This window comes from Silurus meridionalis, chromosome 12 (assembly GCF_014805685.1).
Source record: "Silurus meridionalis isolate SWU-2019-XX chromosome 12, ASM1480568v1, whole genome shotgun sequence".
NCBI lineage: Eukaryota > Metazoa > Chordata > Actinopteri > Siluriformes > Siluridae > Silurus > Silurus meridionalis.
Genome location: NC_060895.1, coordinates 7,326,258 through 7,351,162, shown reverse-complemented (window position 1 = coordinate 7,351,162; position 24,905 = coordinate 7,326,258). Strand labels below are relative to the sequence as shown.

General features: G+C 37.4%; 1 protein-coding gene across 1 annotated transcript; it reads right to left on the bottom strand.

Moving 5' to 3' along the window:
* On the bottom strand, window positions 1–23,894 carry picalmb (phosphatidylinositol binding clathrin assembly protein b). Its single transcript, XM_046863138.1, is given in 24 exon segments — window positions 1–501; window positions 2,923–3,034; window positions 3,728–3,832; window positions 4,042–4,101; window positions 4,185–4,284; window positions 4,362–4,392; window positions 4,500–4,607; window positions 4,806–4,916; window positions 6,918–7,007; window positions 7,406–7,555; window positions 7,701–7,777; window positions 9,592–9,725; window positions 10,924–10,974; window positions 11,583–11,706; window positions 11,932–12,017; window positions 13,292–13,333; window positions 13,416–13,522; window positions 15,944–16,055; window positions 16,137–16,180; window positions 16,183–16,229; window positions 16,408–16,510; window positions 16,625–16,700; window positions 16,790–16,932; window positions 23,340–23,894. Coding segments are annotated over 23 exon segments (2,124 nt in total). The 5' UTR covers window positions 23,470–23,894; the 3' UTR covers window positions 1–501; window positions 2,923–2,941.
* Window positions 23,895–24,905: the final 1,011 nt, after the last annotated feature.

Genomic DNA, 24,905 nt, shown 5'->3' with positions numbered 1-24,905 from the left:
TACAAACACACAAGTGAGGTCTATTTGTGAACATAATTAAAAAGACAAAACTAAACAAAGTGGTAAAATAGCATCACTTTATCCTATTTAATGTAAGAGTCTTAGATTTAGGGAGATTCCTGCCTTTCTCCCCTTTTAAAAACCAAAAAAAAAAAAGAAACAAAAAGAAAGAAAAATAACAGCAACAGGGAACATTAACATAGATATTTTTTTTTATACAATGATAACCTTTCTCAGTCCCATTTATCTATCCTTACAGATTATAAAATGCATGAGGAAACCCCGGTCAGGGTAGAACAGCAGCATCACTTCATATCGCAGACAAAATTACAAAATGATTCTAATAAGCTCCCGGTCTCATCACACCTTCTGTTCCTGGACCGTTGACATTTTAGACATGTTTGGTTCCTCTGAAGAGCAGGACAGCACAGACCACAGAGCTGCGCTGGACAATGCTTTGACTTCAGGGAGTGAATTCAGCTTGTGTTACATAAACTGCATCTGCAAGCAAAGCATTCAAGGTTTTACTGTTTACTAATGAAATATATACAAGTCAAAACAAATTAAAGTTTCAAGGATGTAAATTCATTTCCAGAGGATTCAGATCGACTTAGGACTTTATATTCCTTAATATTACTGGCGCTTAAAATTAATAAAGCTCTCACTTTGATTTGTCTGGAATGTATTTATCATCCAGAAAGGATATAAAATTAGTGGTGTAAGAAAATAGAGATACACGTAAGTATCGCAATATTTTGTTTGGTTTTCAGCTGTTATATTTTGAGTTTATATCCTTACTGCTAGATAGATAGCATTCTTTTCGTCTCTGAACTCAGTGACAGAAAGTACAAGCATAACGGCGCGCTACTAATGTTAGCATTAATGTCCACTTGTTTCCTGGGGTGCTGCTGTAAAAAAGGTACAACTTCTGCCGAAGTGATAGCAGCGTTGACTGGCTTGTAACGATGGCAATATGTTTTGTTTATGTGTGGTTTGTTTTTCAGGCAGAAATATGTTAAAATGGCATTAAAACGCTAAGAAGCATCATGTGGTGTTCGTGCCACTGATGTGTGATACGGTTAAAACTGGCGCAGGCTTCATGGTATGGGTAGGTTTAAGGGGTTAGGCTTAGTGTAAATTTAGAAATAATCAATGCAAATGCAGATCTCACTCTGTTCTGTTTTTTTTTTGCATAATCATATCGCGTAATATCACATCGCAACCTTGCCAATACAGTATTGAACAAAAGTGAGTACACCTCTTACATTTCAGCAACAATTTTATTATATTTTCTTGAGGCACAATACTATAAAAAAATGAAATTTGGATATATTTTAGAGTAATCAATGTAAAGCTTGTATAGCAGTACAGATTTACTTTGCAAACAGTTTGCTGAAGACAACTTGTTCAAGAGCATGAATTACTGGAACCATGTCCTGTGGTCTCATGAGACTAAGATAAACTTGTTTGGCTCAGATAGTGTCCAGCATGTGTGGCGACGCCCTGGTGAGGAGCACTAAGAAAATTGCCTTCAGTCAAGCATGGTGGTGGTAGCATCAGTCTCAGACGCTGCATGAGCGTTGCTGTTAATAGGTAGCTGTGGCTCATTGGGCTAAACATGGATTCCAACATGTACTGTGACATTCTAAAGCAGATGCCCTACTTTCAGAAACTTGGGGAAACGACAGTTTTGTAAGGTAATAACGAAATACACCGCCAAGATGACAACTGCTTTGCTGAAGGTGATGGAGAGGCGAAGTATGTCTCCAGACCTGAACCATTTTGAACAGCTGTGGGGCATCCTCAAGCGGAAGGTGGAAAAGCACCATGTGTTTAGCATCTAGTAGTTCTGTGATGTCATTATGGAGGAGTGGAAGAGGATCACAGCAACAACCTGTGCAGCTCTGGTGAATCCATGCCCAGAAGGATTAAGGCAGTGCTGAATAACAGTTTTGCTCACACACAATATTGACACTTTAGACACAGTTTTGACATGTTCACTTAGGATGTACTCACTTTTGTTGGCAGATATTTTGACAATAATGGCTGTATGGCTGCTATACAAGCTGCACGTTGACCACTCTATATCAAAGTTTAATTTCTATAGTATTGTCCCTTGAGAAGATTATATATAGTAAAATGGTTGCTAAAATGTGAAGGGTGTACTCACTTTTGTGGGATACTGTAAAGTCCTTTGCCAAATATCACACTGTGTATTTGGAAAGGCGATGATGTGATGTTCCTGCTATGTGCTGAGAACATAGTAGGTATGGTTTGTTCCACAAAAGTTTTTAAACCTTGCTCAGACAACATTTCTGTTTAGGGAAATGCAATTATACTAACATTCACATTGACATTGAGAAGCACGGTAGTGCAGTTAATGATAGCATTAACATGATTCAGAGTACCGGTGTTCAATGGATCCAGTGTGACACTTACCAGAATAAAGTGGTTACTGAAGATAAATGGATGACTTTACATATAAACATTTAAACAAATAAGTTTTTACATATCCTACATAAAAGCATTCTAAGATCACCCAGAAACCATCACAGCTAAAACAAAAGGTACTACAAATATTAAAAATGAATATTCCAAAGAAATTGGCGAAGCCACAAATTGAGAACCATCTATGCTTTTTAGCTTCTTTACATTTACATTTGCGGCATTTAGCAGACGCCCTTACCAGCTTCCAACACACCCAAAACAAGATGACTGATCCCAAGGTTTAAGTGAGTTGGTAGCTGGAAACAAAAATTAATCTTTATTTGCTGACGAAAGAATAGAAGTCGTGCAATACCTACTGGAAAGCACAGGGGGCATGCAGTGACTATGCAAAAGCAAAGGGGTCATGAATTACCTAGATTAAATACAAAGGGATCATGCAGCACCTAGATTACATACACAGGGAGTGTGTAGTACCTAGACAAGAGATGAGGTTCTACAAGAAATCCTTGAGAGAGAGCTGTGCAAAGGGGTCTTGTCCTGGAGCTCGAAGAGGGCTCTGACTGGAGGGACTAGAGGCAGCAGAGGGCTAGTGTAGACAGCATGACACAAAGAGAGAAACAGTCAAGGAAAGAGCTTAGAGATGTAAAGGAAGGAACTCACAAAGGAGAAAGGCTTGCAGTGTGGATAAGAGTTCTTTAGGTTTTAAGGCCAATGTTAGCACAGTGAACCAGGGTTAATCAGGAGAGATGCAGCACATTATTACTAGAGGTCGACCGATAATGGATTTTACAGACACCGATAGCTAGGTTGGATCGATAACCGATTAATCAACCAAGTTTTTTAGATGGATACACAAAAAAAAAAAAGCCCTCCATCTAAATAATAGTACTGAACTTTATTTAAAAAATAACTAAATAAAAACAGTACTGAATCATGTGCTAAATTAAATCAATATAAATATATTTTTATATTAATAAATATTGAGGAAAATAAAAGACATGCATTAAAAAAAAACCAAATAAAATGGCAAATTAATAAAATCAGTTAGCTCCAAAATGAATAAAAAAAAGACAATAAACAGCATGTGGCATCAGTAATTCGCTGCTCTCATACTGTATAACGCAACCCGGAAAAACTATCATTATAGATTTTTGCCTATAGCTGATAGATCCTGATATCAACTATAGGTGACGATTCATTGGCAAAACTTATGATAATTACACTAACAAAAGAGCTTTCACAGGTCTATACCTTATATACAAAAAGTAGATATGCATACCTGTGCACTGGATACAGATCCAAATGGGTTGGATGGCCTCATGACAGGCTGTGTGTACATCATTGTGGGTTGTGTCATCATGGACATTGAGGGCAACTGTGGGGGCTACACACAATCAAGCAGTCATTTCTTTATCTTTTATTCTATTCTGTGGTTTAAAAAGCGTTTGCAGAAAATCTCAAATGTAATCTTGTGTAATTAGAACATTTTCAGAAACGTTTTAAAATTGTCTGAGAAGTTTTCTTCTTGCTTGCATTGGCATTTTTTCTACAAGAGTGTGACTGATTCTGTAGCTTTGAGCTTAAAATACATACCAGGCCATATCCCATCATGCCTGTTGGGGTTGTTGCAGGGAAGGCCATAACTGATGGAGGCTGAAAGACAAAACAAACACCAGTGAGATCATAGCAGTTTACTTTGCCAAGATTCTGATATGACCAAACTCAGAAATTTTTACCATTGAGACAGGGTTCCATGTAGTGGAAGGGGCTGCTTTGGGCTGCCAGTTCATTCCACCTGTCAGTTTCTTCTCTCCTGGCTGGCTCCAGTGGATATCGCTGTTAACACATTAAGAGATAGTTAATGTGTTCAAACTGGATTTGTTAAACTGTCTAAAAATTATAATTTGACTCACTTTTTAGTTGTGCCATTTCCAATTCCCAAGTCTAAAATCATTAAAAAGAGATATTGATAATGATGTATTTAAAAAAAAAAAAAAAAAAAGACATAAATTATAAGCATTAAATAAGTAATTCTACATATAAAAACTTACTTCCAACTAGATTTGCTAAGGAGGAGTCTAGATCGTTTGACATGAGCTTTTCTTGGTTCTGAGAGGAAGGCTGATTAGAGCTGGCCATTGTGGGCTTCAAAATCCCCCCTGAAAGATTTTCCAAAATGACAAGCAACAAAAGCATCTTAATGAAATGTATAGCTTTAAAATGTGACTTAAACTAACTAAAGAAAATAGCAGATTTATTCTGAGGCACAAAAAAAACAAAACAAATGAAAGCACAGTCAAACAAACAGACACTTTTAAAACAGGTGTTATGTTTACAATAGATGATATGAGCTATACCATTGGTGTCTAAGTTAGTAGAGGAGGCAGCTTTGTTTCCAAAAACAGACTCAAAGTCAACATTTAGCTCCCCTGTATTCTGTGGAGGAGGAACCTGTGGAGGACCGTATCCTGCAAAAGACAAAAAAAGCTGTTACTTTCCTCTCTTTACTCCTATATCACCATAGAACTGTATATAATGTAAAATTGAGCCTTCTAACATAAATATACAGATAGTATCAAAATGTTTAGGTACATAAAGGCACATACACAACATACAGTACTGGGCAAAAAAGAAAGAAAACAAATTAATACAGATATTATTTTTCCAACCAATATGAAATGTAAAAATGTCAACAAAGAAGGTAACGTGATTATATTACGGACCATTTTTTTTTTATTAAAACTAATTAAGACTAATCTGTCCAGGATTATCATAAAAAAAAATCTGTTTATTGCTGTTTAAATGCTCTATATAGATAGTTTTAAATAGAAAAGCCCATATCATTTTATTCTTATTCAAGGCATCTTTTTCTCTGCATTTATTTGTCTTTTGCAAAACACTGTACCTATGGCATTAAATAGCCTTAAAAAAACTGCCATAACCTTTACTAAACATTTATGTTTGTTTATAATCTTTATTATTTTTAATTACTTATTAAAAATAGTTGTGTATATTTTATACACAATATACAGCCAGGTCTAAGAATTTGGCACGGGTTTTGTGATTTTTGCCCTGAAATGAAGAAACCAAGAGGTTTAACAATAAAAAAGGGTTCAAGAACATTTTAAATAATGTTTTTGTAAAAAAAAAAAAAATCAATTAATTAATTAATTAATAAAAAAGCCCAAAACTGTCCATAACCACACGAGTACCCCTCAGTGCCTTTCAGATAAAGAGTATTTTTTCCCCGCTAACATCTGTGATGACCTAATTATATGAGCTCATATCACATGTGGGTACTGTACAAGTGTTGGTAAAGCACACCAACTGTTAATTGCTATTGGTGGGAATCTGATCTGCCTGGCATTTAGTACCTCGTGAAATCATGCTATATGTGCACGCAAGCTAAGCGCCTGAGAATTCCGCTGACCAGCAAGCTATTTCTGCTTCCTTAGTTCCTCAACATCCCTAATTACATCTAAGAACTTTTCTTGCTGATCGCTATCAAAATGACTTTTGATACCTTGGATTTCAAATCCGGCCAGTAACACAGCCACACACCATTTAAACGCCTACGATCATCTGGAACAGGCAACTCTGCATCACACAGCTCACACCAGTTAAATTTACAGCACAAGGCAAACAGCCAGTGACTCAGCAGTTCAGAAAACCAGTGAAAATCTCATTCTACATAAGTCTTGATAAAAGGTCTGAATTTTGTCTTATTTTATGGCAGATCAACTTAAGCCATAATTTTGATCTAATGAGTGCTCAAGCAGGAATCCAGCAAGAAAAAACTCCATGCCTGACTGCAGCAGCTGCTGAAGGAAGATGCCAGTATCAATAAGGAGGTATATACTGCCCTGAGGAACATGGCTGAATCCTGCAACAGGGCATCCTGGACCCATTCCTTACTAGGAAGCTTCATGCACTTTGCCCCCTAGTTGCCCAGATCCTTGCTAACAAGAGCTGACCTAAAAATTTTGCTCCTGGAGTGACCTGCTTTTAGTCTGCTTTTAGTACACTTTATACACATTTACATTTCCTACAATCTTCAACCAAATCTTTAAAAAAGATCGTCACAAATTGCACACTAGTTCTGTCCATTCTTTTTTTTCTTTATAAATTCAGAACTGCTCAATCTTTAAGATGGTCTTTCCTGGTTGCTCATTGTTCAATTATTTCCATTGTGAGGGTTTTTGATTAGTGCATTGCCCTCTTGTTTTGGTCTTGTGATTTTTTGGTCTTGACAATTTGCAGTCATTTTGGTCATGCAGTATTCCACCTTTAGTAAAAACAAGTCATTTATATATGAACAAAACATAAATGTTCACTCAGGCAATAGGAACGCCAGACAAAACTGGAAGAGGTGCAAATGGCAGAGTCAAGACATAGAACAGTGCTGAAAAGAGGCAAGAGGAACCAAAAAGAGTTATACATAAAGCAAGCGGCAGGCACAGGCCTCCTACCTCGGAAAAGACCTGCTACAGTGGAAGGCTCAGGCGGGAAGGGAGAGGGGTTTGTAAGATGCTGGATCATAGATGCTTGACCAAAAGAATCTAACACAAGAGTGAAGAGAAGGAGAGAGCATCTCAAACATTATAGATAATTAAAGGCTGATGCATTTTATATTAGTCTGAAGAGTGCACTGAGAGAACACTAGAGCCAATGTCAATATTTGCATTTTAACTTTAGTATCCATGTTTGTTCAAAAACAAAATGGTACTCGGTAGAGATGACAAGTTTGCTTATGAACATCCCTTTTTGCAAGGGACCAAGCCTTAGTGCCTCAAAGTTTCCTGAAGAACATAGGTAGGGATGGCATGCCATCATACTACTTAAGAGATTAAGTGAACTACAGTATCTGCATCTGAAACAATGTTTCTAATGCACTACATATGGGATCTAAAGAGAAATAGAAAGAAAGGAAGAAAAGGAAGAAAGCAAGACTGTTTACCACTGAATAGCTCATGACCTGATGTCCTAGAAGGAAAACTAACACCATCGGACGACACAGCAGGTGGATGAGCAGGATCGACATGTTTGGTTAGAAAAGGGTTAAGGGTTGGGATGGAGCCTTCGACAGCTTCAGAAGTAGAAAAAGGATCTAAGCAGGCAAAAGGGAGAGACAGAGAAGAGGAAAAAAACAAAACAGCCAAACAGGAAAGACATCAGAATGAAAACATGGAGCAGACAAGATCATGCAGAATCAATGAAGCTAACACATAAAGATGGAGGAACGTTTACACTACCTCCCCATGGTGTGGGTGAGGGTCCTGGTTGCATGGATGGATGGAAGTCAAAAAGGTCACTCTCCCTCTTCAAGGAACTGAGAATAAAATTCAATAAAAATTAAAAGCAATTTAATATTAGTTATTAGTTATTACTGTTATTGTAATTGTGCATTTATATTATTTCCCAATAACCACATTAATCCTAGAGTTAATAAAGTTTCGAACTGCTACCGAATCACTATTACTTACATTATTCAAAGAAACAGTAGCTTATCAAAGTTGTGTAATAGAAATATAAAAACACCTCAAGTGACCTGGCAACACTGCATCTAATACAATCTCAAAATGAATTTTGTAAACCTGAACACAAATGAATCAGCAGATACTGCTGGAACTTCAGTGCAAGGTTTTAGCTGTGTGGAATCTCCTGCCACCTAGTGTCTGTTCAGAATGTTGCATTTGTAGGATAACCCAATTCATCCTCATGTACCTGGGGGTGTTGAGTGTTGGGGTGTGTGTGACAAGTGGGAAAAAGGTTTAGCATATGGTCTGCCCTCCATGTAGGTGTTTGGGCACAAGCCAGAGGGGTAATGACCAAATAAGCCACACATGAGCCCTATTCTGCCACACATTTTCTATAATATCCTTTATTCTTTGTCTATGAGCAGTAAAAATTCATGTGGGAGCAAATGAAAATGAAAGATGAGCAGAACACAGCAAATGTTAGAAAACTAATACATGATTGTTTTTATTTTATTTTTTTACAATTGCTGGTTATCTAGCACACCGTAAGCAAAAGCATAAACTAATAAAAGCTCACTTGTGCTCTAATCATGGGTCTGCTGTGTTCCAGGTTATAGCTGTTATAGTTCGACAGTGAAATTCAAAGTTGAGAACCAAATTAAAACTAAAGATTGAGACAGTTATGACAGTGTGGTTTATCTAAACAAAAATGTAAACTACATAAATTAGACAGAAAAATTAACTATTATATTTAGCAGGTAGGATTTTATTTATTTCATACAAGTATACATTTTCTATCCCCACACTGGTCTGCTTACACAGTTATTTAAAGGATATAACAAAAGTTCTATTTACAAAGCTATTTAATACTGCCTACTTCTAGCACAGGATGTTTGGATCACGATTAATGTTATTTAAATTTTAATTGTTGTTACTAATTCGATTCTACCAATACACAATACTATAGATTTGATGTCTAAAGGCCAGTGTCTATTTTGCAATTTAATATTTTACAAAATCAAAAGCTTGAGGCATGTTGGTTGATTAGAGGTCGATTAATTAATCGGCACCGATAGTAAATATCGATAGTATCGATAGTTTTTTTGGGCTGCGTTTTTTGGTGGAGCGTCTGAGAAAGTCGGCTTTTATTATACAGTACAAGAGCGGCCTCTAGAGGTGAATCACTGATTCGCGTGCTGTTTGTTTGACTAGTTAAACTGAGCGCTGACACTTAGGATGCACATTTAAAACTTTTTTTTTATTCGTTTTGGATGTAACTGTGATTTATTTATCTGTATTGTTACTTTTGTTTCAGTTTGAATGCATGTCTTTTATTTTCCTCAATATTTATGCATATAATTAATATATTCATATTTGTTTCTTTTATTGCATTTGTATTTTTTTTTTTTTGTAATAAAGTTCAGTACTATTTTACATGGAGTGTTATGTTTGTTTTTTTGTCCAATATCCATTTTTAAAACTAGCAGTTACTCGATTATGAGCATGTAAGATCCAACCTAGCTATTGGTATCAATAAAATCCACTAAACGTCGACCTCTACATCTGAATCACATTTGATATTCCATTTTCATTTTATAAGAATGTAAAACATTTACCACATTCATTATAGTGGTAAAGACTGGACAAATATTTTTAAAAGGCTCACCCATTAGAGCAGCTTGGAGTGGAGAACAGGTCAATAGCAGGAGCTGTGCTGATGCTGGCTGCTGTGGTGGACACCGGAGATGTGTCTGTGGTGGCAAATGAGGGCCTTTTAGAGAGCTCTTTCAACCGCTGTTCCTGGGAAGAAACAGAGCCGGTTATAAGTTAAATGTCCATAAAAGGCATTTATAAAAGTCTCATGGATGAATTCTGTTTTGAAGACAAATGTAAGTAGTAAAGCGAAAGCTAAATTGTGAATGAATTTGTGACAGAGGTTGTTCATGAGGCAGGAATATATCCAGTTCATTGCAGCACACCAGCCACACACACAATCAAAAACCCATTTACACCTAGGGGGCAATTTAGCATAGCTATACACAATCGACCTACATGTTTTTGGGAAGGAAGGAAACCAAAGCACTTAACCCACACAGACACCAGGAGAAACATGGAGTAACCTGAGCTTTGTAATTGATAATAGGACCCTGGAGTTGTGATGTGGTGCCCACCACACCATCGTACTGCTGTCAACCTGTTTTACCTCAGAACTATAGTCGTTTCCCCTGGCAAAAAATCTTAGAAGTAGCTAGGGCTGTAGCTATGGATCATTTTAGTAATCGTGTATTTTACTAAGCAATCGGATAAGACATACTTTTTCTTTCTTAAAGAGCAACACTAAATAATAAGAGAAAATAAACAGGTCCCTTAAAATGGATAAGTAATGGTTTTCTTTTCAGGACTGCTAAAATTACATATCTGTGAATACTGAACCCATTCAGTTTAGCCATTTTATTGCCATTTTAAAACAAACTGCACATATAAATTTATAAATTAAAAAAAATTCATAAATAAAAATATAAAAAAATAAACTAATTGTAGCACATTTCATTTTCAATGTGTAAAGCTTTCTGGCACTACAGAGGAGCTGACGCTGCCTGATTGGCAAAAAAAAATAAAGAGAAATAAAGTCAGAACTGTAAGAAGTGGGAATTGCAAGAAATAAATTAGAAATTGCAAGGAAAAACTCTGTGTGGCAGAAACGGGCTTCCATATGAATCTTCTCCTCGCCACTCGCTGTTTTCTCCCCGTTCCTCCATTTTTTTTACTCTGTAGCGTATTCCGTTCTGTAACGGGTGGTGCGTCAGTAATAATGCTCCACAAGGAAAAACAATGCTCTGTGTGTCGGTAAACTGACTAAACAAAGCATATAATAATTTCCCCCCGATGATGTTGGTATTCGAATTACTCGAGTTACTAGAGGAATCGTTTCAACCCTAGAAGTAGCAGCAAACAATCAAGCATCAAGTTGAGAAAAGTCTAGCTTATGGGTCTTCACCTGGGTGTCTGCCACCCCTAGGGGGTCCACGGCGGTACTGCAGGGGGTCCACTAATGAATGTTGAATCACAAATAAATAAGCATGGGTAAAAACATCAAAGATAAAATATTTAACTGTAAAAAGATTATAATTATTACATTGAAGTTCAATTATACTAAACACTGATGTTCATGTAAATGTATAATAGTCCACCTGATAGTAAAAGGAAATAAATATTGCTATTAAAATAAAAGACAACTGTGAACAAGCTAATAAATTGTGATTTACAAATTACAAAATATATGTTATGGTGCTTTAATCTTTTTATATCATTTGAACAACATGTACAATAACAACACAGTTCTAATTATCGTAATGTAATATAACTAGCGTAATATTATTGGTTTTAATTAACAGCAGTGGCTATGTTTGACACATTTTTGTATCAGAGGGTCCTTGACCTGAAAAACGTTGAAGAGCTCTGGTCTAGTTTATCAGTTGAAAATATAAAGCAGTTATATTGGCAGTTCAACATATAAAGCAGCATACATTTTTTTCATTATTATTTGAAAATAGTATAAAATAGAAATTACAGTATGAAGCCCCTCGTATGTGTTCAAGCCTTTAACTGGTAGATTTGTATCACCCCTGTAAGTTTTGCTGTGTTCTGATTACTCACCTTCAGTGCTTTCAGACGGGCCTGCTCTTCCTCCAGGGCTGCCTGCTTTTCTCTCTCATCCACTTTGGTAAAAGACATGCCAGTGTTTGCCAATGATGAAACAGCATTAGAAAGCGTGCTTGCCCTGTGAGTCGAACACAGTTACATTACTGCATATTACATCTCTCTGTATAACACTCTCACTATTTTACAGGTACACAAAAAACTGGCTACTTACGAAAAGCATACATAGTATTCATTTCGCTCTATTGACCTACATCGATCAAATCTGCCTCACAATTCTTATGAAGTGTAAACGAATGGTTAATGAAACCATGCTGATTCGGAAAACCATGCCTATGGCGAATACCTGCTGGCCGCAGTGGAATCCTTGACCTTTTTGCCCTCCAAAGAGGCCAGGTGCTGCTCTAAAGCATCCAGAAGACTGCTGGGAGCCTACAGCAAAGGCAAGGAATTTTGCAGTTTAACCATGTGCTCAAAAAATATAAACCAGACAATGATTGTACCCCCCATAAAAAAATAAAAATAAAATAAACCTACAAAACATAGCAGAAATCAAGTGCAGGAAAAAGTGAGTAAAGAAGTACTTACACATACTGTAAACTGAAGGTGGACAGGAAGTGGAAACATAAGGATAGATACAGAATATAAAGGTGATATCGATCAGAGATCTTTACTTTGCACTTTAGATTTATTTACTGTTTATTTGTATTTATTTATTAATGTACTGTTTATATGTACAATACTAATAGGCTTTAAATTGGTTGATTGGGTCTAGTTTGGATTGACTAATTTGACTGGTATAACTACATTGTGGCAGTCATACACTGTAATGTAATAAACAAAATTCTTCATAAAGTACTTTTCCGATCACATAGGGGTGCGTCTCAATCAGCTTCCTAGTTCAGTAGTCAGACCCCATAGCGAGTTGGATAATTGGAGGGCTGCCACAATTGTAAAATTGTACAACTTTCACACTACAATGCATAACAGAAACCAGGACACATAGATTATCACTATGTTCCCTTACTGGGAAAAAAGGAAATGATGTTTTCTGAAGTCGCTCAGTTAAAAAAAAATGAAATTAAATAAATAAATAATTCGCAGACGGACTTTCAGCCAACGTTGTCTATAAATGTAAGTTCCATAGCTTGTTATTATTGTTTGAATGCTCAAATGATTGACAATTTTTTTATTCTAAAATGTTGGTGTCTAACTACTTTGAAGTTTTCTTAAAACAATCTAGTTGATAGCCTACAAAGTTCCATAACAGAAAAAGGTTTTGGTTATGCTAACAAATTTGTGATTCCAATTATGACTATGTATTAATGCTACCGAACATTTCATCAACAGTGTAGTGAGCCAGAGTCGCTCATGTACACAATATACTGATTATCATCCTAGGAAGCTGACTGAGATGCACCTCTACTTACAGCTGCACTGAAAATAAAAAACACCTTTATTTGCTGTAGAGGAAAGTTAAGAAAAGCAGAGTGAAGATTTTTCAGTTACATGCATTTCTTTAGTAAGCTTCATGCTTTTTTTAATTAAATAATAGCCCAGTGAGAAAACTATAATAGCAGATATTTGGAGAACACTAAGGTAGATCATACAGCAAAATAAAGTTATGCAGGGAAAAATAGCAAAATGAATTCTGGCTCTAGATCTTCCCTGAGGAGCTAGTGTACAACAGCCACATGGGATTTTACCTGAGAGAGATCAGGAATGTCCCCTCGGTCTATCCCCACCTGCTGTAAATGGACAAAAGCGTGAATGTTAAAACGGAGCTTACCTTTCACACTTTCTTATAATACTATTGCCAGAGAAACTCACCTCTGCCACCTTGAGGAACTCAGAGATGCGTGTCATTCTGGTAAGAAATTTCTTGTAAATGTCCAGTCCTTCTTTGCACTGAACCTTCTTCATGTCGAAATACTTTTCTGTGGATGGGAACACAAGCGTCTCATGACACTCCATGAAATATGCCCCGCATTTGAAGCAGTGAAAACGAATTTGAATAACAAATATATTTTAATTTGTATTTTAAGTACCGTATTTTCCGGACTATAAGCCGCTACTTTTTTCCCACGCTTTGAACCCAGCGGCTTAAACAATGAAGCGGCTAATTTATGGATTTGTCCTGGGTTTTTCCCGGTTTCACAAACTTCAATCTAAAAAACTGAGCCCCATAACATTAAACCAATGAAATTGCAGAACGGGTTCAATGAAACTCTTTATATTAAATCAGATGCGCCCCCACTGAATCAGGCCGCACCACATCATAAATATGGATGAGGTTCCTCTGACATTTGACCTGCCGCTCACTCGGACTGTCAACAGGAAATGTGAATCATTCGTCACGCTGAAAACAACCGGGCATGAAAAACACACTTCACCTGTGTTCTGAGCTGCACAGCATCGGAGAAAAACTTCACCGGTGGTGATTTTTAAACGCACGACGATGCCAAAAGATAAACTCCTGAGAGAAATTGTTGTAAAAGGAAGGAGGAAGACAGTGAACAATGACTTTCTTGGTCGGCTACTGTTTAGATACAAGCCGTGTAACAGACACTGTCTTTAAAGCCTGTGTAAAGTTCATTAGTTTCAGTGTAGACAGACTGCGGCTTATAGACAGGTGCAGCGTATTTATGATCAAAATAAAAATCTTTGTCAAATTCAGTGGGTGCAGCTTATATTTGGGTGCGCTTTAATAGTCCGGAAATTGCGGTATATATTGATAAAACTATAAGTGATCATTGCTGAAACTATCGGCTATTGGCAAAAATCGATACTGAAAGTTTTTCCGAGTTGCATCTGTTGCTGGAGAGGCTGAGAAGGTCCACTATCAATATAGAGTACGACTCACTGATTTGTGCTGTTTGTTGAAGTGTCTTTTTTATTCATTTTGAATGTCTAAGTCAACCAAGGAACGACTTTAGAGATTTCCAAAAAAAAAAAATAAAAAAAAAAAAAAAAGATTTATATTTTAAAATACCTTCATCAGAGCCCAGATCTAAATCCTATCAAAATCCCATTGAGTGATTTGAAGCATGCCCTCACAAGCTGATAGAGCATTTTTGCAAAAAGGAGTAGACTAAAATTGCCAAATAAAAACTGGCAGACTTTTCTAAAAAGTGCTGTACTACATGCACAAGTCTGTGTGCTCACTTATGCAACCAAATAACTGTACGTCTTTTCCTTTTCCTCAGAACATTTTCACTTTTGACTGCTCACACTAAAGGTTGAGAAAAGATATGACATTTGATTTATCAATTAAATTCACCGGCAGGCTCAATAGAGATTTTATATCTACTGTAATATTAATTTGATCGATTTTTAAAAAACTTTTTTACACAACATTAGAGAAGTCACATTTTCATTGGGGATCATTTCACATCATTGACATCCTGAGAACTGGGGAACACAAATCTCAATGCTTTATAATCATATTAAAGCCTAAGAAATGACTGTAATCTATTCATTACATACACTATATAGGCAAAATTATAGGGACACCTGAAGATTCAAGCCATATGCGGTTCTTCCCCACGGTTACCACAAAGTAAAAGAGCATGTAAATGGTGTCTTTGAGTGCATTAGTTAAAAAATTTCCCTTCACTTGTACTAGGAGACACAAAAACCGTTCCAGAGAGCTCCATGAAGATATGCTTTAAATGATTTGGATTAGAAGCTCCTATGTGGCTTTCTATAGAGCTCTGACCTCAACCTTACTGAACACCTTTGGCATTAATTAGAATACTGATTGCACCCCAGGCCTCCTCACCTCACCTCCATCAGTACCTGATTACACTGAAACCCTCGTTGATGTATGAGCATGAATCTCCACAAACACCTGCCAAAATCTAAAGATACACCTTCCCAGGAGATTAGAGGTTATCATAACAGCAAATGGGAACTAAATCTTATGTTCAGGTGTCCATATAGTATATCAAAATACTTATCATTTAGTTTCTAATTTCTGAAGAGAACTTTAAAAATAAATACAATATCTAATAATACAATTTGCTAATAATTATTTTTCAAAATCTGCTACTATTTGAACATCTACTGAGCTACAAGGCATTGACTGCGCACATGTTTAGACAGTGCTACTGCGATCTGCTAAAAGATTCAGAAAGTACCTATAGGAAACTTTCTTCAAACCTTGTTCATAAGAGAACGCAAGACAAATCACAAATAATATTCAGAATATTCTATTCATAATAATTGTGAATAAGTAATGATGTTATTAAATATGACTAACACTAACAAGAAGAATGTATCATTAGGTCCATCAAAAAACTGCGATTAAAAAAAAAGAAAAAAAACCATGGCATGTGTAGATGTGTGGAAAGCTTTACCCAGCAGGTTGATTATCCCCTCGTTGTAAGCTGCAAAAAGCCTGATTGAGTCTTTGAAGAGGAGCATGAAGGCTGCATTAATAACCCCGTTGGTGAGCTCATTGGCATTGACCTGGACAAAGAACAACCGTTTGATTTCTTCACAAAATGACTTGTGAACAGAATATGATGTTCAGTATTGTGCTAAACTCACGTTGAAGTCCAACAGGGCATCCATCTGGTTTTGGATGATAGGATGGTTTTAAGGAGCTTTTCCGTATTCATGGTTCTCATCACTCCATCGACCCTAAAGGAAAGCACCATTGCATCACATTACACACTAAAAACTAGACTCGACATACTGTAAATCTAGCAAAGCTCTACTGTACATCTTGTAACAAAATTCAAACAAACTTAAGTCTCATTTATTTATGTTTCGAAATAAAATGGATAAAAGAAGGTATGTATTTTATCTGATGTCTTACCCACGCTTAACTTTTGTAAAATCAAACGCCACCTGTCGATAAGACACTGCTTTCTCGTTCAGATATCGGCTGTACCGCCGAATAAAAGTCGACATGTCATAACCTATGGGAGAAACAAAAAAAAATCTATCGGTACAATTCCATCCTTATATAGCTTTACAACCTAGCTGAACTACAAAGTTACATAGATTTCATTTCTGAAAGTGTCCCACAGTACCTTGTAGTCCACTTTTGTCCAAAAAGTTACTGAGGTTGAATAAGGTATTCCTGGAGGCCAGATACTGAACAAAACGCTGCAGAAAAATGCGAAACAAAATACTTACTATATTAACACCGACATAACTAATGTTGAATATTGTAAATGGTGGACATCGGTACCGACCTCGTTGCCGTAGACCATGAGGTGGTGTGTTGTGATGAGGGATTTGAAGACGACCACCCAGCTGGTGTTGGTGGTCCTCTCAAACAACGAGTCAGCCAGCTGAGGAATGTTCACGTTCATCTCGTTAGTACAGTGGATGAGATCTATAAAGAGAGGAAACAAGTCACAAAGAGGTTTAGAACTGATTCAATGGTTTTGCCAATTTTTCGGCACCGATAGTCGATAGCTTTGGTAAAAAATATACAGTGGAACCTGGATACTAGCGACCTTGACAGTTCCTGACTTTTCATTTGGAACTAGACTAAGAGTAGCTTTTAGAGTATAGTTTTTCCGGGTTGTGTCTGTTGCTGGAAGTCTGTGAAGGTCTGTTGTCGTTATACAGTGTGTTTGATTTGACCTTTTAAAATTTGTTGTTATTTTAAGTGTTTATTTGAATTATTATTCATTTTGGATGTGACCGTTTTTATTTATTTGAAGTGTTACTTTTCGTTTCAGTTTGAATGCGTCTTTTATTTTTTATTGAATTAATTAATAGATTGAATATATTCATATTTATTTAATTTGGCACATTTTCATGATTCAGTAGTTTTATTATTTATTATTTTTGTAATAAAGTTTAGTGCTATTTTACAATAATCGGTTGATTAATCGGTTATCAGCAATAGGTTCTCTTGGTATCTTTAAAATCCACCAGTAAAATCGGTCTCCCTCTATTTAGAACCTCGTCGAAAAACATACTTTGGTGTGCTGTTAGTAATAGCAAAATATGTGTAGAAATATCAGAGTTTAAAGAAGTCAGTGAACCTTTAATCTCTACAATTTATACGATTATACTGGGAACAGGAATGTGTATGCCACTGGGACTTGTATAGCAGTCATCCTATGTAACTTAGCTGGGTAATAACATTGTAACCATAAACAATTAAAAAGAACAAAGGCAGCATCCGTTAAAAAATAATAACTTGTTATCCTATTATGTTGAATTTCCTTAGTTGCTTTACAGGAATTATCAACTGTTAAAATATTTGTATTTGAAATATAAAAAGATTAAACCAAGACATGATATTAAACCAAGACATACAGTGAACTCAATAACAGACTGCAACCAACAATTACAAAAGCTTGCGCCATACTGAAATCAACATTATATTCAATTTCTTTAAGCACAAAACAAAGAGAATTATGTAAATTACAGCATGTATGACACACCGGTTTAGTGACTGAGGTACATCAAAGAAAATCTTTAACAACGCCCGACAAATTTCCGACACTATGATCACGCATAAGCCGACGCCAGACTAGACTTTCCACAAACAAATTTTCTTCCGAGATACGCTACGAATATGGGCAGCAACCAGATATGGCAATGTTAAAATATATAATATATCTGGAACACTGCAAACCAAGCAGTTTTTTTTAAATGCTGATTTTATATTTTTTTAAAGCCGTGCTGCATGAAACTGGATTGGTGCGACAACGTTATAATCACTGTTTCCTTCATCTTCATTTTCTGAAGTATTCTATCAATCACACATCTTCACATGATATGAGTTTGCTGGTGAGAGCTTGGCAAACTTGAAGGGCTGTAACAATTCCTCAACTAACTCAAGTAATTCAATTACAAAAATGTTTATACATTTAACTACACACGGAGCGCTGCGTTTCCCACGGACCATTATTACTGACGCACCACCCGCTAAACTGTGAAGCGCTGTGGACAGGTAACACAGAAGATGCTACAGAATTAAAAATGGAGGAACGGGGAGAAAACAGCGAGGGGCGAGGAGAAGATTCGTATGGAAGCCTGTTTCCGCCACACTGTTTCAATTATTTATTTTCTCGCAATTCTGAGTATTTCTTTAGCCATTCGGGCAGCATCACCCCCTCTGTAGAGACAGAAAGTTTACACGTTGAAAATAAAATGTGCTACAATCAGTAGAATCGCATGGTATCAAACTAAGCCTCTGATCCCTGGAGAGAACTCTGTCTAACAATCAGCTCAGGAGGAGACGGAACAAGACAGATGAAGCAGAGGAGCTTCGTTCATACGCCAACAGCTTCAAACTTCATGCTGGATACCCCTGGATGCACCAGAAATGACGTATGATTGTGAGTAAAAAGTGATAATTGCAGGGGAAAAATTATTATTTTTTATGTGGTGGAAACGGGCTTCCATAGGATTAAGGCCACAAAGAAAGAGAGGGAAAGTTTGCCATCATTTCAAACTGAAACATAAAAAAGCAGCAAATGGTGTGCTAAATGTTTTTAACCTCAACCTCAAATTACTTTTTTCTCTTGTATATTTAGTATTTTGTCAAGTCAAGATTATTCCTATAGCACTTTTTACAACAGACATTGTCTCAAAGCAGCTTTACAGAATTTCAGGTGGAAAATCAGGTGAAGAGAAGGAGAAGATCAGGTAAAGAGAAGGAGATAAAGAAGATCAGGTAAAGTAAAGGAGATGGAGATCAGGTGGCGAGAAGGAGAAGATCAGGCAAAGAGGAGAGGATCAGGTGGAGAGGAGAGGATCAGGTGGAGAGGAGAGGATCAGGTGGAGAGAAGGAGAGGATCAGGTGGAGAGAAGGAGAAGATCAGGTGGAGAGAAGGAGAAGATCAGGTGGAGAGAAGGAGACGATCAGGTGGAGAGAAGGAGACGATCAGGTGGAGAGAAGGAGACGATCAAGTCAAAAGAAGGAGAAGATCAGGAGAAGTAAAGGAGATTGAGAAGAGAAGGTGGAGAGAAGGAGAAGGAAAAGATCAGGTGAAGAGAAGGAGAAGGAAAAGATCAGGTGGAGAGAAGGAGATAAGGTGGAGAGAAGGAGAAGATCAGGTGGAGAGAATGAGAAGATTGCAGAAGAGAAGGAAAAGGAAAAGATAAGGTGGAGAGAAGGAGAAGATAAGGTGGAGAGAAGAAGAAGATCAGGTGGAGAGAAGGAGAAGATCAGGTGGAGAGAAGGAGAAGATTGGAGAAGAGAAGGAGAAGGTCAGGTGGAGAGAAGGAGAAGGAGAAGATAAGGTAGAGCTTACTTTTAGTCTTTTATTTAGTCTTATCCGATGACTCGATTAATGACTGGAATAATCGGTAGAATACTTGACTACTAAAATAATTTATAGTAAGAGCTCTGCTTTGGAGCGCACTGAACTGAAATGAGAGCTTGCGTTTCTAGTGCACGCCATCCGCATGCATTGAATGGAAGTCATCGAAACAAAACGTGTAGTGTGAGCACGGCTTCACGCTGCCTGGGTATTGATTGCATATGACAACCAGAACGTTAAAACAAAGCCAGGAAATGACAAAGGCCTAGCTTTGTATAAACTATTAAATTTTTTGCCTATTGTAGAATTTATACCCTGCTTTTTTTTTGGATTCGTTAGTATCTATCCAGTCCCCATAGAAAAGTGAAGAAAGTAAAATGGATGACCTTTTTGAGAGAAGCTGTAGTGATCACGTGATATAAATAACATTGAATTTTTTAGCTTAACAATCAGGTTCTATAGTAGTAACATAGTAAGAAGGGTATGGCCACAAGTGCAGTATTTAACAATATCATTGCCATATGGAGGTCGAAATATCGAAGGAGCAAACAATCTTTAACCAAAAGACAGAGAATTAGGCAGAATTTAAACATTAACAATCCAGAATTTTCCAAACCAATGATCAGAGATATTTCAAGGCTTCTGAACAGCAATCACAAAGCCATGACTTTGCAAATACACTGGAAATATTGCCGTAAATGCAGTAAGTAACAGGTGACCCAGTGGACTAGTATTCAGGTAATTGGAATCTTGTGTGTGGTGGAAGTTTTAGATGAATCTGTCACACTTACACTAAAGGCAGCATCTGAATCAGGTTTTTGTTTCTGCCTTTAAATAAACCTGAATCAAACAAAACTCTCAGAGGCGAATCGTACGCATTAAACTGCTTGTTTGGTAGCTTCTTTATTAACATTGTGATGAGCAAGCCTGACTTCTGATAACACACGTCTGCCAGAACTGGCTTGAAAAATCTGCCAACTTTGATTCACGCTGATACACGACTGCAGCTTCAGAGGACAAGCAATCTTTCACCATATATGGTTTATAGCTACTAAAATAGACCAACCCCCCCCTCCACGAGGAATGTTGTACAGTAAAATAACTCTTACAGAAATTACAATACAAGAATAGTACAAACAGCAGTGGACAAATCATAACCTCAATCGATCTGAGCGGTACAGCAATGGAAGGCACTGGTTGGGGAACAAATATTCATTTCCAAGCTGCCAATAACTTCAGGATACAACTTCTGCAACACTAATCACATGACACACACACTATTGACCATCGCACAACATTTCCCCCACAAATTAGTTACCGTAATTTCCGGACTATAAAGTTTTTCCGGTATTACTGCGTGTGTTCAAGACGAGGAATATATCCTTATTATTTTCTGATGCTCATTTCTAAGTTTCTTTGACAAGAAAAATAAAAAAGCACGAGTTTTGGAAACCTGTCTGTGCTTATATGATTTCTGTTGTAACTGGAGTTAGCGAGCTCTCCCATGACCCTGACTCAACGCGTTACCACGGCTTGTATCTAAACAGTAGCCGACCAAGAAAGTCATTGTTCACTGTCTTCCTCCTTCCTTTCACAACTATTTCTCTCGGGAGTTTATTGGCATCGTCGTGCGTTAAAATAAGTTTTTTCTCTCGATGCCGTGCAGCTCAGAACACAGGTGAGGTGCGTTTTTTCGTTTCCGTTCGGAAATTTCATTGGTCTAATGTTATGGGGTTCAGTTTTTTGGCTTGAAGTTTGTGAAACCGGGAAAAACCCAGGAAAAATTCATAAATAAGCCGCTTCGTTGTTTAAGCCACAGGGTTCAAAACATGGGAAAAAAGTAGCGTCTTATAGTCCGAAAAATACGGTAAATATATGTGTTTATTGTTGCGATGTAAACGGGAATTTGCGGTGGCCGTTGTCATGTCATGCAGGCTTCTAATCTCTGAGACTGAATAATGTCGTACCCAATTCTAGCCCTGTGAACCAACTGATTTGTATATTTTTTGCATTTTTTCCATTCTCACAGGCCTTGTTCAGTACACGACAGACTTCCTCATCCGCACATGGGCGCCATCAGAATCACCAGAAAACTCTTGGAGAAGTAAAAACTTAGATTCAAGTGAAGTTATTCTGTTGTAGTATTCAATATTTGTAAAGCATGTTTAGACATTGGATATTCTAAAGCAGCTATTTAGAAATGAACAGATTACGAATACACATTCATGAACTAGTCCCTATAATTGTATCCATTTAAACGTATCCCTAATGAGCTTGTCGACTGTGGCAAGGAAAACTCTCTGAGAAGTCATGAGGCAGAGAAACATTGAGAGCAACCAGCCTCAAAAGAAAACCTATCCTGATCTAGACGACACCGAATATCCATTCAATGTCATTTGTTCACTGAGAACAAACCGTTCATGAGAAATGTGGCTCGAATCCATTGTCACAAACTGTTCATAATAATTATAGTCCAGAATCCTGGAAGGATATGAGATCAAATTATCAAATGAGACAGAACATTACTTATAATCTTATACTCCAGTGCTCATGCTGGTTCTCTCTCTCCAGTGTTCTGTATAGTTTAAAGATTATAATCACACTCTTGATGTCACCCAAATGAGGATCGGTTCCCCTTTTGAGTCTGGTTCTCTCAAGGTTTCTTCCTCATAACATCTAAGGAAGTTTTTCCTTGCCACAGTCGCCATGGCTTGCTCATCAGGGATAAACACACACCGTTCACCTTGACTGTTGATTTCTGTAAAGCTGCTTTGAGACAATGTCTGTTGTGAAAAGCGCCATAGAAATAAACTTCACTTGACTTCAATCAAATCCCAGCCAAACGTGGAGTCCTCCTAAGTAAAACTCTGAACTGCCTTACTTTTTGGTTGTTACGGATAAAAAAAAAATAGCAAAACATCTGCCAAATGGATAAAAAAGTAATCTCCGCGTGCTAAATACTATAATCTCTGGGATGTTCTGAACAGGGATTGTGATGCTGTGCAACCTGTCCAGATATGAATGCAATCATCATGTATCATCACTTGAACACTTAAGTGAAGGTCCATCATGGATACATTGAAAAAAATTAAATAAAAAATAAATAAATAACAGCAGCAGTGATTTGTTATTTGTATCTCATGGAAAGTGAACCTGGTGCTTATAAACAGTATGAACAGATGCTGATTCTGTTTCCTGCATTAAAAAAATCCTCAAGAGATTTTCATCTTTGTCTACACACCTCGGCCTGCACAATCCTTCGATTGTATAGAACACATCACAAGTATTTCTACAAGAAATGGAGGACTATTAATCATAAAAATCATATCCGATCACCACTGATCATGTCCTGGAATAATTCATCCAGCTCATGACCCTGACTTATGATCATTGTGGTGTAGCGTAAACAGGGTCGCCATAACAATACAATAGAAGCCCAAAAGAGGGAATCTGGAGCATCTTTTTTATTATCTAACCCAAATCCCAAACCTGTCAACTCTTTCCAAATACTTACAATCCAAATGTTTCTTTTTAGGGCCCATGATTTCATGTGTGGTCGCCTTGCAGACGGTTTTGGACACGGCCGAGCCGGTAACGCTGTGCTGAGCGGCCGTTATCCTGTCCGTTATGCTCTGGCCCGACATCTTCAGCGCGCCCAGGCGGGTGAAGAAAGAAAAGAAAATATGTCGGATTTTCTTAAAAAAAAAAAAAAAAACACCAACAACAAAAACAACAACACGTACAGCTCGTCCTGTGTGTTCGCAGTCTTTGATTAGGGATACAAAGAGAAACAGCAACCGAGACCGAACAAATCCGGAACCGAGGCGAGATCGCTATCTGCTCCCTCTTCTACAGCGTTACATCGTTAAAAACCCGAGTGAAACAAACAAAAAAAAACGTGGCACGGATCCTTTGCCTCATCTCCCATTCCTTTCTTGCCCCAAATCCGACTGTCTTCTTCCCCTCCTCCCTTTTTTTCCGCCACCCTGCAGGCGTGTTCCAAGGAGCAGAAAAGCGTTCAGTGAAATGGCGGGCCTGTGCGGCTTCCTTCAATGTAGGACACTGCGCTACATGCTGATCCTGGATCAGCCAATGGTCCCATCCCAAATGATTTCTTATTCCCTACCTAAATGCACTACACCGCCTATGCTATAATAGCTCGTGCGGCCTATGTAGCTTACTATATATATATATATATATATAAGAGCAAGGCATTTGACATTCATCCGCCGTAACTAGGCTCCACACCTTGGCCAGGCAGGAAATCATTAATGCACTTGCTCTAATCGTTCATGAAATATATATAAACCCATGCTTTCTTACAGTCTAAGATGAGAATTTTCACTCGGCTGCCATGCAATAAATTAGGCCAGTGATGTTAATTAGGATTGATAAATGATTCGTGGATGATTTATTATATACATGTGTTTTTGGTTAAGGATCCTATCATTGCCTGTTGCCTCTAAAAAAGGTAATGGATATTAATGGATATAATCCAAGTAATGGATATGAAATATCATTTTGAACAACCTTTCCGGAGGACTCAATCCAAAAGATACAATCATTAATCTGTGATTATTAAGGGATTTAAGCCTATTTTCCTTGTACTTAAGGTTGTTGATAAGTAGGCTTTGTGACGTAACTGCCCGTCCACCAGAGGGCGATGCCTCCCCATCATGCCATCATGCTATCCCTCTATTACACTATCTCACCTGTGCTAGTGTGTGTATACCGCAATCATGGATTTATAACTGAACATTCAAGATAGGACTAAAGTAAAGAGGGGGCCAAAATAAAATACTGGGTCTAAATAGAGGGCCAAACACTGTCATTTTTAATGAACAAGAAGACAGTGAGGATACAAAATAAACTATACAAAAATTAAACAGTAATCAAAAGAAGTACATTCTACTCATATGGTCTGAGCGAGTTGCTTAGCATCGTTATTTCGGCTGCCAGTACAATAATGTTTGGTGTTAGGGTCTGTGCTGGGGCAACTCTCACGAAAGAGCGAAGGTGTTCATCAGTGAGATGATCAGCATGCTGTTTGTGCTTTTGTTATTTTTCATAAAAGAGCACA